Genomic DNA, 15095 nt, shown 5'->3' with positions numbered 1-15095 from the left:
ATATGGGATGGTTCTGTAGGTATTGCTTTTCCAATATTCTTTCTCAGACAGGTAAGGCATGACATTGCTCTTTTACTCGCATGAGAGGAGAATCCTGGGGCGCACCAGTATGCTCTTACCAATTTGCACATCCCCTCCTTGCCTAGATGAGTCAGCCCATGAGCTGCCTCAGCCAGACATGGAAGGTATGCCCTGGGGGCCACTGGTTTACCATGTCCATCCGTCCAGAGCCCTGAGGACTCCTGGCCATATCCCTTTGCCTTCCAGACTGCTCTTTCCTGTGTGGAACACAAATTCTGCATCTCACACAACTTCTGTGTGTTGATGGTTTGTTTGAGGAGACCATTTCCTGCAGAGGTAGCGCCAATATGGAAAACCCTGGGATCCAATTACGGCAATACCCACACATTCCTAAAAACGTCCTGATCTGTTGCTGGGTTTGTGGCAGTGTCATGTCTCTAATGGCTTGGATTCTATCAGCGGTCAGGTGTCTCAGTCCTTGTGTTAGACAGTGTCCCAAATATTTTACCTTAGTTTGGCATAATTGCAACTTGTCTTTGGAAACCTTGTGACCTGTGTCTGAAAGATGAAACAGGAGCTGTTTCGTATCCTTCAGGGAAGCTTCCAGTGAATCTGAACACAGCAGTAAATCATCCACATACTGTATCAATACTGATCCACTCTCTGGTTGGAAAGACTGTAAACAATCATGCAAAGCCTGAGAAAATATACTTGGACTATCTATGAAACCTTGGGGTAGTCGAGTCCACGTGTATTGGACTCCTCTGTATGTGAATGCAAACAAATATTGGCTGTAAGGGTGCAGAGGTACCGAAAAGAAAGCGGAGCAGAGGTCAATAACAGTGAAAAATTTGGCAGTGGGAGGAATTTGCATTAGGATGACAGCTGGATTAGGCACTACGGGGAACTGACTCTCAACTATTTTGTTAATCCCCCTTAGATCCTGCACTAGCCTGTAACCCCTCCCCCCACTCTTTTTAACAGGGAAGATGGGACTATTTGCTGTGCTGGACGTTCTTACTAGAATGCCCCGTTGTAGCAAGCGCTCTATTACTGGGAAAACTCCTAACTCCACCTCTGGCTTTAGAGGAAACTGTGGGATTTTTGGAGCTATCCTACCATCTTTTACTTGTACAATTACTGGAGCTACGTTTGCCATCAATCCAGTGTCCTGTCCATCTTTTGTCCAGAGTGACTCTGGTATCTGAGATGTCATCTCTTCTACTTGGGATGGATTCCTATTTGTCATAGTGGTATGTGACATTAATTTTGATGGGGAGTCTAACATGTCCCGCACTTCCTGAGCGTGATTCTCAGGGATGTCCAAGAATACACCTTCAGGAGTACAATAAATGACGCACCCCATTTTACATAGTAAGTCTCTTCCCAGGAGATTGGTTGGTGCCGATGCAGCCAGCAAAAAGGAATGCTTGGTATGCAAAGGCCCTATTGTAATCTCGGCTGGTTTGCTAACAGGGTAGTGCTGGACTACTCCTGTTACTCCCATGGCTGGAACTGTCCTACCAGTGGTTCTCATGCCCACTGTCGAATTTTTCACTGACTTGGCCGCCCCTGTGTCTACAAGAAAGTTTAAAGTTTTACCGGCTACATTGATTGCAATCTCTGGTTCACTTCCAAGACTGGCAATCAATTTAACTGGCTGCAGATTACAGGTATGGCCACACCCCTATTGGGTATGCTGACCTCCCTGAATCCCGCTGGCAGCAACTACTTGTGAGGGAGTTAGTTGGGAACTATCAGAGGCATGCCAGTCTCTGTTCGGGGGATATCTTTTTGTTTCCCCTGTATGTGGCTCAAAACTCCGCCTCTGTGGACCCTGCTCCCAATGTCGTGTGTCGTGTCGTTGTCTAGGGGGTTGAAAAGATCTTTGTACACTTTTTGTTCTACAGTCTCGTGCATAGTGTCCCTGTCTTTTACAAGAAAAACATGTTATTACACTTGCCTTACCCACAGGATTCGGTGGTACATACGCAGGCTGCCTTGTGGTCAGCGCCTGTATACTTACTGACATCAACTTATCACTTTGTGACTCCCTGTGCCTAGTGATGTTTCTGTCGTGATCAATAGCAGCCTCTCTCAATGTGGACACCGACAGACCTCGCCAACATGGTTGCGTGGTCTGGACCCTAGTCTTTAATGTTTCCTTTAAACCATCCATCAGTACGGATACTGCTACTTCTCGGTGGTTTGGGTTGGTCTTAATGTCTTCTATTCCAGTGTACTTTGCCATTTCTAATAGTGCCCGGTGAAAATATTCTACTGCCGTTTCGGACTCTTTTTGTCTAATGGAGAATATCTTGTTCCATTTAACAACGGCTGGGAAATACTCCTTTAGCTGTAAATTTATCCTTTTTACATTATCCTTGTTGTACACGTCTGTAAGCGGTACATCTTTATCCAATGCACAGTCAGCTAAGAATTGAGTGGCGTCGACATTGGAAGGTAAACAAGCTCTTAGCAGTATCTGCCAATCCTTGTTGTTGGGTTCTACAGTGTTACCTAGATCCCTGATGTATTTTTGGCTAGCAACTAAGTCTTTCCTGGGGTCAGGAAATTCGGACACTATTGTTCTTAATTCCATTCGGGAAAATGGAGTGTACATGGCAATGTTCCTTATGGGAGTGGCTCCAGACACATCTGTTTTTCCATTGGGAACTGCTATTACCCTTACAGGAGCAATTCTAACAGCCTCTTCCTGTGTAGATTCTACAGCTTGTTGTGGTACAATTGTTTCAGTGTAGTGCATGGTGCCGTACTTACCCGTTGACACGACCTCACCTATCCCTCCGCTAGGGGCCTTCGCTAATCTCGTGGGTGTTGCTGTGCCTACTGTGGTCTCTGCTATGGTGGCTGCAAGAGAGAGAGCTGAAATTGTTGTTGAATCGTCTTCTTGATCACACTCCTGAGGAAAGTTCAAAACAGGGTACAACTTGCACGGGTTAATAATTGCATGAGTTACTTGGTTAACATCATTAACATTTACAGGGTTACTAAGTGTTTGTGTTTTACAACCCAGTGCGTTTCTCTCCGCAATCAACTTCTCTCCTGCTATGTATGGTGGTGGCGGGGCTGTGGCTATCAGTTTCCTTACTGCCCCAGATCCCGCCGCCAGAGCCAAACCTCTCTGTATCTCACCTTCCTGGTGCCATAACTGTAAATAATCATGATGCTGAATTCGTCTCTTTGTTGATTTTATGAGACATATCCTCCTCCTTAAATTTTGTAACACTTCTGGACTGAAGCTACCTATTCTTGGGAATTTGTCCCTGTCTTGTACAGTCATTCTCTCCCATTCATCACATAAAACCTCTGTGTGACTTCCGTATTTTTCACACATGATGTATCTTGCCGACCCGACTGGTCGGTTCTCTGAATCAACCCGAACCGAGGTTGATCGCCCCCTACCTGAACAACTGGCCCCCATAATCTGCAGGTGTTGCTTACTACTCCTTTGATCTTTATATCACGGTCTTCAGCGAACCCTTACAGCAAACCAAATTGTTCAAAATAGGCCGGCGGTGGCGGTTTACCGAGTACCCCACTCACTCGCCCACCTCGACCAATACGACCTGATCACACCGATATGGTGCTGGCGTACTCGATACAGGGCCCTACCAAAAGAACCTTCGGTTTACTGGAACATATGAGGGTTACCCGCAGGACACTTACTCTTTCCAGTAAAGGTGGGGTTGTTAGATAGTTCCTGAGTGACCAGCGAACTTCCCTTAAAAATAAAAAATTACACAAATCACGTCAGAATGTACAAATAGCGTTTGTGACCACTTTACTCTAATGGTATTAGGTCAGATTACTAACTACTGCACACAATTACGTGCGGTACAATCGTTCAGTACATAAGCACTACCTGTTATGTACTGAGAGATTAATGGAATCGATGTTTCCGGCCGCGATTCCTTCAGCATGAGCTTATGGCCTATATGGGTTCTGCACCAACACCCCAGGCGTTGTGCCTCTTGTACCTTTATAGCGGACCTTTTTGTACCTTATGACCTCCTGGTCTTGTTACCTTATGACCTCCTGGTCTTGTTACCTTATGGTCCGCTATACTCTAATGCTCAAATATTATTTAACCAGGGATGCCTCCCTAGCCACCGTATATGTCACTTACACGTGTGTCCTTTGACGAGTACCCGACTTTCCTTTTTGGTTCAACCTCTAAGTTATATAAACTTATGTGATAAAAACACACTCACTCAACACATGTACACTTTGTTTCTATATCTATTTCTGCGCAGAAATTTTTTTTCCTTCAGCCCAGCTGTGTTACCAATTAGGAGCAGGATCTGTTAAACTAAATTTCAGATTTTCCAAAAATAGATTTGCGTTATTTACCGCGTTGCGTTATCTACCGCTGTGCGTTAATTCAACTTTTCGTGACTTTGAGCTACGTGGGCGTAACCGGACGCTACGTTGCGTAATGTACGCTGCGTGCGTCTGCCTTTGGATTGCGTACGCTAGTCTTTGTTAGAGACACGTGTACGCAAAATAAAGATCCACCGTAACACAATTTCTACTTTTATCAATGTAGATGATCCCTGATCATCTACCGCACACCACACTGACTGCCTTGTCTCCCAGACAAGCCGTGTGTTGGTCTATACTTTAACTATTACTTCTACTATGAAATAACAGCAAATCTCTTTTAGCACTTTCTATCAACTATAAAAATTGGCAAACAGGAATAGTGATATACGAAATCGAAAAAGAAATGCAGATATAGGTATGCATGCGTGTGTACGCAAGACAGAAGAGAAATAAACAGTTTTAAAAGACACAAGCGTTTTGTTCTTACTTCCGGTTCCCGGATTCCTTCAGCACTCTTTATCTAAGCGAAGCAGACGCTTATCTCGTCAGCACTGCGAGACAACCTCCCACCCTTTGCTGGGGGGATAATGTCTGCTGATCTACCTAGTGCAGATATGAGAAGGATCGGATGAGCCCCCAATTGACAATGCTAAATTCCTATGTCGTATAAACAACCCTTTATGAAGTCTAAGAACACTGTACGCTGTTTACTTAAGAAGTACCGTACGGGTACGCTGGTTGCGTAACGATCGCTCAGCCGTAGGCGAGACGCTCAAGCGTCACGTTCGCTCACGGCCCAGTGATCACAGCACGTTAATGGCTATGACTAGAGTAACGATTCGCTATGGCGTAGCGGACGCTCGAGACCACGAGAAGATCACCAGCGGCGCAGACGCTCACAACGCTATACCTTTATGTCTAAACGTTATACCAATGAAATACACTGAATACCTTAATGTGAATACAGGGTGTAAGTGCAACCTTGTGTAACCTGACTAACTACAAAGCTGCTTGAGCGTCACCGACGCTCAAGTGAACACTTAACACTATAGGAAATACACAGATACTGGTTTAGGGTCCAAAGCCTATTAACTGTATTATATCTAATATACTTTGTAAAAGGGGATAACAGTACAAATGATACACTACAATATAACAGATACTTCCTAACCAAAATACAATACTATCTAATACAATTCAATACTAGTCTAGGGGAGATATGAGGGAAAAGAGAAAGGAGAGAGAGAGAGAGAAATGGAGAGAGATGAGAGAAATTGGCTCACAGTAAGACAATGATTACGGAGAGAAAACTTACGCACAAAGGGTAACGATCGCATGCGCCTCGATATCCAGCTCCCGATTATCAGCAGAAAACCGTTGATGAGAGTGAAGTTGGACATGGTCGGCCTGCCTATTTATGCCCCACACACAATGCAATCTCATAGTCCCTACAATCCCATTGTCCATTGGATGAAGGAATTCGGCCCCGTATCACAACAAAAGGTCATAGGTTGATTCATACAGGTGGGCTGTGACGATTTCCAACAGCTCAGGTGGGTGGGAAACTGGGTTTCCCGCCGCATACCTGAGTATGGGTAAATAATAGAAATGGACATAAACTTCTTATGTCCATAACTATTCGCACGAGCGATTACTACGCTCCAAACCAACACCGGAATATTGCTACTTAAATACTCTTCCGATGGGTACCAAACACTGCTGTATGACTCTTGTTAGACCCTTCGTATAACACAAAGAGGGACTCCTTTAAACAGGGACCTTCTATATTAACCAAACTTTCAGAAACTATCAAAGGGATCATGATCTATAAACTACATTAATTATGAAAATGTGTAACGAATGAGTCGCACGCTACGACTACATAAACTCTACCGTAAATACGCATACCGTGCGCCCGCGGGTGCACGCTATTGCGGGTATGCGCCTTCACGGGAGAGCGTACGCATGCGCAGCGCGGACCAGTGTGCGGTGCAAATATGGCAACGTGCATAGAGATATTTTTCTGACTTTGACACGAGGGATAGAGAGTCTGCTCCAGAACCCCGCCAGGTGGGATACCCGGCTGAACTACCACCAAGGACTTGGTAAATATTCTCCTTCATCTGGATACCTGTTTTTGCACGTCAACGCATGCGTTGCAGGACCTGACATCATCCTCCAACAATCAGCTGTTTATCGGCTATTTTTTGCATAAAGACTACCCCAAGTGAAAAATCACTGACAGAGAGTGGCTTATTAAGGCTCAATTTTTATATTGTGTGTTTAGCACTAGTAGTGCCAGATTTTAGCATTTAGTTGTTTATGTATATGTGTATTTGTGTTATTGATTTTAATTAATCTATAAAAATACATTTGAGCGCAGTTGGTATTTCTTGTTCAGAAGATGCCAGTCGCCTGATTATTACCACAGTGCAAGTCCCGTGATTATTACCACATTACAAGTACCGTGAGAGCTGCCATTCCAAGTTTGCATGTATTTTGTCCATCGCTGAGTGGATGTAGGAAGGCACCTGGGCAGTGGTGTCTTGTTTTAATGGAGTACCAGCCAATTGTGCATATATATATATATATATATATATATATATCTAATTCATGTGCCTGCCTCTTTATTAGGGGCCCCATTTCTGAAGTGCCCCGGGCCCCCATAGCCTTAATACGGCTCTGCCCCTGGCTCTTGCCTTATTGCAGTGTAATAGCCCCTGCCTGTCTCCTTATTGCAGTGTAATAGCCCCTGCCTCTCTCCTTACTGCAGTGTAATAGCCCCTGCATTTCTCTTTATTGCAGTGTAATAGCCCCTGCCTCTCTCCTTATTGCAGTGTAATAGCCCCTGCCTCTCTCCTTATAGCAATGTAATAGCCCCTGCCTTTCTCCTTATTGCAGTGTAATATCCCCTGCCTCTCTCCTTATTGCAGTGTAATAGCCCCTGCCCCTCTCCTTATTGCAGTGTAATAGCCCCTGCCTCTCGCCTTATTGCAGTGCAATAACCCCTGCCCATCTCCTTATTGCATTGTAATATACCCTGCCCCTCGCCTTATTGCAGTGTACTATCCCATGCCTCTCTCCTCATTGCAGTGTAATAGCCCCTGCCTCTCTCCTTACTGCAGTGTAATAGCCCCTGCCTCTCTCCATATTGCAGTGTAATATCCTCTGCCCCTCTCCTTACTGCAGTGTAATAGCCCCAGCCTCTCTCCTTATTGCAGTGTAATAGCCCCTGCCTCTTTTCTTACTGCAGTGTAATAGGCACTGCCTCTCTCCTTATTGCAGTGTAATAGCCCCTGCCTCTCGCCTTATTGCAGTGCAATAACCCCTGCCCATCTCCTTATTGCATTGTAATATACCCTGCCCCTCGCCTTATTGCAGTGTACTATCCCCTGCCTCTCTCCTTATTGCAGTGTAATAGCCCCTGCCTCTCTCCTTACTGCAGTGTAATAGCCCCTGCCTCTCTCCATATTGCAGTGTAATAGCCTCTGCCCCTCTCCTTATTGCAGTGTAATAGCCCCTGCCTCTCTCCTTATTGCAGTGTAATAGCCCCTGCCTCTTTCCTTACTTCAGTGTAATAGGCACTGCCTCTCTCCTTATTGCAGTGTAATAGCCCCTGCCTCTCTCCTTATTGCAGTATAATAGCCCCTGCCTCTCTCCTTTTTGCAGTGTAATAGCCCCTGCCTCTCTACTTATTGCTGTATAATAGCCCCTGCCTCTCTCCTTATTGCTGTATAATAGCCCCTGCCCCTTGCCTTTTTGCTGTATAATAGCCCCTGCCCCTCACCTTATTGCTGTATAATAGCCCCTGCCCCTCACCTTATTGCTGTATAATAGCCCCTGCCCCTCACTTTACTGCTGTATAATAGCTTCTGCCCCTCACATTATGGCTGTATAATAGTCCCTGCCTCTCTCCTTATTGCTGTATAATAGCCCCTGCCTCTCTCCTTATTGCTGTATAATAGCCCCTGCTCCTCACCTTATTGCTGTATAATAGCCCCTGCCCCTCTCCTTATTGCTGTATAATAACCCCTGCCCCTCTCCTTATTGCTGTATAATAACCCCTGCTCCTCACCTTATTGCTGTATAATAGCCCCTGCCCCTCTCCTTATTGCTGTATAATAGCCCCTGCCCCTCACTTTACTGCTGTATAATAGCCCCTGCCCCTAACCTTATTGCTGTATAATAGTCCCTGCCTCTCTCATTATTGCTGTATAATAGCCCCTGCCTCTCTCCTTATTGCTGTATAATAGGCCCTGCCTCTCTCCTTATTGCTGTATAATAGCCCCTGCCCCTCATCTTATTGCTGTATAATAGCCCCTGTCCCTCACCTTATTGCTGTATAATAACCCCTGCCCCGTGCATTATTGTAGAATGCAGCAGAACGTGAGTCAGAGGAGACTGATCATTAGACCCCCCCTTCCCTTTTCTGTACACAGAGATCAGCGTGGTTGTGCTGGTGGGTAATGATCTATTGACAAAAAAATGAAGACGTATGGTGCGCTAGAAGCTGCCCAATGAATACCAAGTGAAAAAGGTGTCACCTCACACCACAAATAATATTTTCTTATTTACATATGGTGCCGGATTTTATCCTTGGGGGAAAAATGAGTGACTATTGCCCTATCAAATAAGTACCCTAACAACAGAGGACGTTTTTTATTATGTGTTGAGCGGCTGAATGGAAAGAAAATCCCGGAACTAACGGTGGAACGCAAAATCCGCCGGGACCGGAAGTGACGTAGACGCAGAATCTGCCGTGACCGGAAGTGACGGAAACGGAAGTACGTCACTACCAGAAAGAGCAGTAGGATGCATGTGCGGGTCACCCGGCGGATGTAACGTCACTCAAAAAACCAGGAACTTGAAAAATAGATCTCGGGAGACCAGAACATTTGCCGCCAAGGAGGGAAACACTAATGTCTGGAAAGGATAAGGGGATGGGATGTTTAATAGTGTCAAGTATAGGATGCTTAGAGGATAGGTGAATCCATGTCTGGAAATAGGTGTTTGCTCATGGGAGATGATGTCATTAGTATGGGGGTATAAATAGGATATCCTCTGGAATAGGAACAATACATGCCTTGAAAAAGATACTTCAAAGTATTGAAACGCGTTGGATGGTGACCAAGTGGGAGTCTGGATAGGACCCATAGGAGGACTTGCGAGGTGCTGGGGACGCCTGGTTTATTTTTCTATCTGCCTTGTGATTTCTATCTTATGGTGAGAGTCCAGCCATCCCATTTGGCTTTTTTATATTTATTAAAGCAGTATTACACTATATTTGTTCCTATTCTGTTTTTATGAGAATCTTGTCTATGGAGTGATGTGTGGATGAAATACTGGGGACCATTTGAGGAAAATCCATATCCTCCCTCTTGTACCACGTACATTGCCTTGTGATGCCTATATTATGAATCCTTCATATGGAGTGATGGGCGGATGAAATACTAAGGACCACTCAAGGAAAACCCATATCCTCTCTCTCATATCACGCATATTGTCTATTATTTAGACACTGCCATCTGGTACGGATTATACCTCATTCATAGATCATTTTGGTTTAAAGGTTGACAGTACTACACTATTGTGCACTTTATTTCTTTCTGAGGGCAAGAACTGGTGTTGAATAAGAATACTCAGAAATATCTTCAGAGACTTTAATCAAGCGCCTGAAGAGAACCTGGTGATATTTTGTGTTTTGGTGGGTAATGATGTTTCTCTGGAGCAGGAGAAGGAAATCCATTCTACCTTGAGTGATTTCTCAGCCCTCTGTCCCATGAATAGATGGCGTGCGCATGCAGGCGGCATCAATTCACCAACTGAGCAATGGGTGAGAGGGGTGCAGGGGTGGCTTCCAAATGTACATCCCACACCCCCCCTCCTCCCACAGTGCGACAGGAATGGGATGGCATTAGTGTCTGAAAAGCGGGACTATCCCTCCACATTTGGCATTGTTGGGAGGTATGTACAAACCTATGAAATCAGTAGCAAAATTGGGGCAATAAAATAATTCCATGAAATCACAGATGTGTTCTGCAGGAATCAGTATGATTTACTGGCGGACGTCAAATATCCCGACAGTGGCATCCCGTCCGGAAGAAAGCCTCGCTGCGCTCGCCACGCTGCGGGCTTGGTGACTCAATGCGCTCACCACAGGATCTATTCCTACTGTATGGGTGTTGTGGAAACCCTCGAGTGGGAATAGCCCTGTTGCGTCGGAATTCTGGCTGACGGCATTGTCGGCTGTCGGGATTCCGGCGTCGGTATCCTGACTGATGGGAACCCCACAGCTGGCAATGTTAATGCATTAGTACAGTACCTGACATTTATTCTATGATATAGGAAATAAAACACCGTTTTCTGGTAAAAACATTTATTGAATAAATCCCAGAAACACACATTATTTGCACCTGATGAGAGCAGTCATCCCAGGAACATTCGCCCAGCATGTACCCCCCTCTCTGGCATTAGCTGAACACACAAGGCCTGGTTCTGAGCTGGATGTATGTTCGTTTGCGTGTTTTCACACTGCGCATGGGGGGTCATTCCGAGTTGTTCGCTCGGTAAAAATCTTCGCATCGCAGCGATTTTCCGCTCAATGCGCATGCGCAATGTCCGCACTGCGACAAGTAAATTTGCTATGCAGTTAGGAATTTTTTCTCACGGCTTTTTCATCGTTCTGGCGATCGTAATGTGATTGACAGGAAATGGGTGTTACTGGGCGGAAACAGGCCGTTTTATGGGCGTGTGGGAAAAAACGCTACCATTTCCGGAAAAAACGCGGGAGTTGCTGGAGAAACGGGGGAGTGTCTGGGCGAACGCTGGGTGTGTTTGTGACGTCAAACCAGGAAGGACAAGCACTGAACTGATCGCAGATGCCGAGTAAGTCTGAAGATACTCTGAAACTGCTACGAGGTGTGTAATCGCAATATTGCGAATACATCGTTCGCATTTTTAAGATGCTAAGATTCACTCCCAGTAGGCGGCGGCTTAGCGTGAGCAACTCTGCTAAAATCCGCTTGCGAGCGAACAACTCGGAATGACCCCCATGATCTGTAATGAAGTAGAGGCGAGCATGGGCGATACATTTGATTCGCATCTTTCCTGGCAACAGAAGGTCGTGTCTGGGCTGTAACAAGGCGTTCTCGTGTAGGGAACATTCAGAAAGGGTGTGTTGGTGGCGGAATTGGGAGCTACATCTTGTTAGGCGTGACTGTGCGCACATATGGGGGGCCTGCACATCTTAGACGCACAATCTCCTCATTCGCAGGAATGGGAGCGGCAATCACCTAGACGCGATGAGTGTGCTCGTTCGGTGCTGATGTAGCTATGATGAGCGTGGCTACATCTGTATACAGCACGTGGAATATGTGGAGCCCATTGCCCCATACACACGCTGGTGAAAGTCAGTACTGACAGGGATGGCGGTTATTAGAGCATGTGGATGAGGGGTGGTCGGGTCACAGAGATGCATACTAAGTACATGGGAGAATATGTGCAGTTACTTCCACGGACGCAGTGTGGGATCACCTCAGCATCAGACTCACTATCCTGTCCCAAATTCCGTGCAGTATGTGGATGACGGGCAGCGCACACTAAGGGGTACATTTACTAAGATGGGAGTTCTGTTTAAGATGGGATGTTGCCCATAGCAACCAATCAGATTCCAGGTATTATCTTCTAGATAAACCAGAAGTAGAATCCATACCTCCCAACTTTTTTGCAGCAGAATAAGGGACCCCGCCGGGAAAAGGGACATGGCCTCAAGAAAGGGGGCGTGGCTTCACGAGAGTGCCACAATCATGAGCCACACCCCCGGTTTTCGTCACTGAGGGGGCATGCCCAGCTCTCTGTGGGCTGCTGGCATGCCCTCTCTCCATCTGTCCCTATTATTCATTACTACTCTGCTAAGCAGGGCAGCGAGTGACAGAGCCTCCCAACTGCCCCCCTCCACCGTGGGACACTGCAGCCCACGGGTGGGACAGAGGGACAGTCCCCAAAAAACGGGACTGTCCCGCCAGAATCAGGATAGTTGGGAGGTATGGTAGAATCTGATTGGTTGCTATGGGCAACATCCCATCTTAAATAGAACTCCCATCTTAGTAAATTTACCCCTAAATAACTCCCGTCCAAGTTGTTCAAGGCCTCGGGGGAGGAAATCGCACATGAGAACATTGTCCATCTTCTATGTCGTTGAATATTAATCACACAGTATAAAGTGATCTACCGTTAATAACATGAATACTCTTTGTCATACACAGTAAATGTGTATTTATTATATTGACCCTTTGAAGCTAAAACAAGGGGCCTTTCACAAATCCATTTCTTTTTATTGTAGCAGTAATCCGTCTCCAATCTTCTGCTGATTGTCCAGCACTTGCCATTCCGTAACCTGTAGATAAAATGTCGCTATATATGAAATGTCAGAGGCTAAACAGCATAACTATGAAAAAAGGAACAGACAAATAATGCCGCAAGACTGGAAGAAAGCGAGTGCAGGGAAAAGGGGAGCAGAATAGGGAGGTAATAGAGAAATAATGCCGCAAGACTGGAAGAAAGTGAGCGCAGGGAAAAGGGAGCAGGATAGGGAAAATAACAGAGAAATAATGCCGCAAGACTGGAAGAAAGCGAGTGCAGGGAAAAGGTGAGCAGGACAGGGAAATAACAGAGAAATAATGCCGCAAAACTGGAAGAAAGTGAGCGCAGGGAAAAGGGGAGCAGGATAGGGAGGTAACAGAGAAATAATGCCGCAAAGACTGGAAGAAAGCGAGTGCAGGGAAAAGGGGAGCAGGATAGGGAAATAACAGAGAAATAATGCCGCAAGACTGGAAGAAAGCGAGCGCAGGGAAAAGGGGAGCAGGATAGGGAAATAACAGAGAAATAATGCCGCAAGACTGAAAGAAAGCGAGCGCAGGGAAAAGGGGAGCAGGATAGGGAAATAACAGAGAAATAATGCCGCAAAACTGGAAGAAAGTGAGCGCAGGGAAAAGGGGAGCAGGATAGGGAGGTAACAGAGAAATAATGCCGCAAGACTGAAAGAAAGCGAGCGCATGGAAAAGGGGAGCAGGATAGGGAAATAACAGAGAAATAATGCCGCAAACACTGGAAGAAAGCGAGCACAGGGAAAAGGGGAGCAGGATAATGAAATAACAGATAAATAATGCCACAAGACTGGAAGAAAGTGAGCGCAGGGAAAAGGGGAGCAGGATAGGGAAATAACAGAGGCATAATGCCGCAAAGACTGGAAGAAAGCGAGCGCAGGGAAAAGGGGAGCAGGATAGGGAAATAACAGAGGCATAATGCCGCAAAGACTGGAAGAAAGCGAGCGCAGGGAAAAGGGGAGCAGGATAGGGAAATAACAGAGAAATAATGACGCAAAGACTGGAAGAAAGTGAGCGCAGGGAAAAGGGGAGCAGGATAGGGAAATAACAGAGGCATAATGCCGCAAAGACTGGAAGAAAGCGAGCGCAGGGAAAAGGGGAGCAGGATAGGGAAATAACAGAGAAATAATGACGCAAAGACTGGAAGACAGTGAGCGCAGGGAAAAGGGGAGCAGGATGGGGAAACAACAGAGAAATAATGACGCAAAGACTGGAAGAAAGCGAGCGCAGGGAAAAGGGGAGCAGGATAGGGAGGTAACAGATAAATAATGCCGCAAAGAGCAGGGCACAGGGAAAAGGGGAGCAGGATAGGGAAACAACAGAGAAATAATGCAGCAAAGACTGGAAGATAGCGAGCGCAGGGAAAAGGGGAGCAGGATAGGGAGGTGTGGCCGGAGAGACCCCCAGCCCACGTGGACAATGGCCGCTGCGGCACTGAAGGGGTTAACCCTCGTGCCCGGTGCCATATTAAGGGACAATGGGTTCTTGGCGTCACTGTTAAACGTACTTACGGCGCTGGGCGCGGACTGTTTAAAAGTTTGTTTAATTATGTGTTTTAACATGTCATATGTAGTGCTCTGTGCACAATTGTAGGATTGCATGTTTAACTGTATTTATTTTATATCCAAGATATGGTCACCTGTATTTTAAAGGGGAAAATGCACTTACTCTTATTAATGTCTGAATAATCATCTCCTGTCAGTAGGAAGTGGCATGCTAATGGCCCTGTCCTAACAGAGAGGTGTGAATGACGAAACATTTTGATGTGTTTGTACCTTAGAGAGAGATGTTACTCACAGGGATCGCCTTATCCCATATGTAAAGTAGTTCTGGGCTTGGAACCTGTTTCATGTAATGATTTAATTGATAAACTAACCCTGAATGGCAGATGCAGGAAGGAAGACTGTTTGTTTGTGTTGTATAGCCTTTCCTGTTGTAACCCCAAACACTGGGTTTGCCTGAAGATGTGAATGACCAGAAACATTTGTATTTTGAAGCTATGTGATAAATTTATCAATAGTGAATGTTAATCTGATACCAAACGTTATCTGGGTGACAGGAAGGAGGATATTGTTTTATTGCACTTATCTCCTTTTGAAATGTAATTTATTTATTGGTATTTTGTAAAATATCCTGATTGGATAGAACGGGCTCAGGGAGGACATGACCCCCTGTTGTACTGTGTGGAAAAATGACATAAAAAGGAGACCTGCGTGCCTCCAGAGATTGTATTGTATTGTATCATCTTCATTCTGCTGGAATATCTTGCTGTATGCTGTTGCCCCTAGCAATAGGGATGAGTCTTTTTTAAGGCTATTATTGAGCAAATAAACATCTGCCTCA

The 15095-nt window shown here is 45.6% G+C and overlaps 1 protein-coding gene across 1 annotated transcript in view; it reads right to left on the bottom strand.

The window, feature by feature from the left end:
* Positions 1 to 12468: 12468 nt before the first annotated feature.
* Positions 12469 to 15095, bottom strand: part of LOC134932242 (asialoglycoprotein receptor 2-like) — a 372590-nt gene continuing 369963 nt past the window's right edge. Inside the window, exon 5 of the mRNA XM_063926492.1 lies at positions 12469 to 12763. Coding sequence (XP_063782562.1) covers positions 12601 to 12763 — 163 coding nt within the window. The 3' untranslated portion in view covers positions 12469 to 12600. The remainder of the gene's footprint in view (positions 12764 to 15095) is intronic.

The sequence above is a fragment of the Pseudophryne corroboree genome, chromosome 1 (genome assembly GCF_028390025.1).
Source record: "Pseudophryne corroboree isolate aPseCor3 chromosome 1, aPseCor3.hap2, whole genome shotgun sequence".
NCBI lineage: Eukaryota > Metazoa > Chordata > Amphibia > Anura > Myobatrachidae > Pseudophryne > Pseudophryne corroboree.
The sequence above is the reverse complement of the archived record's forward strand: the minus strand, read 5'-3'. Positions and strand labels throughout refer to the sequence as shown.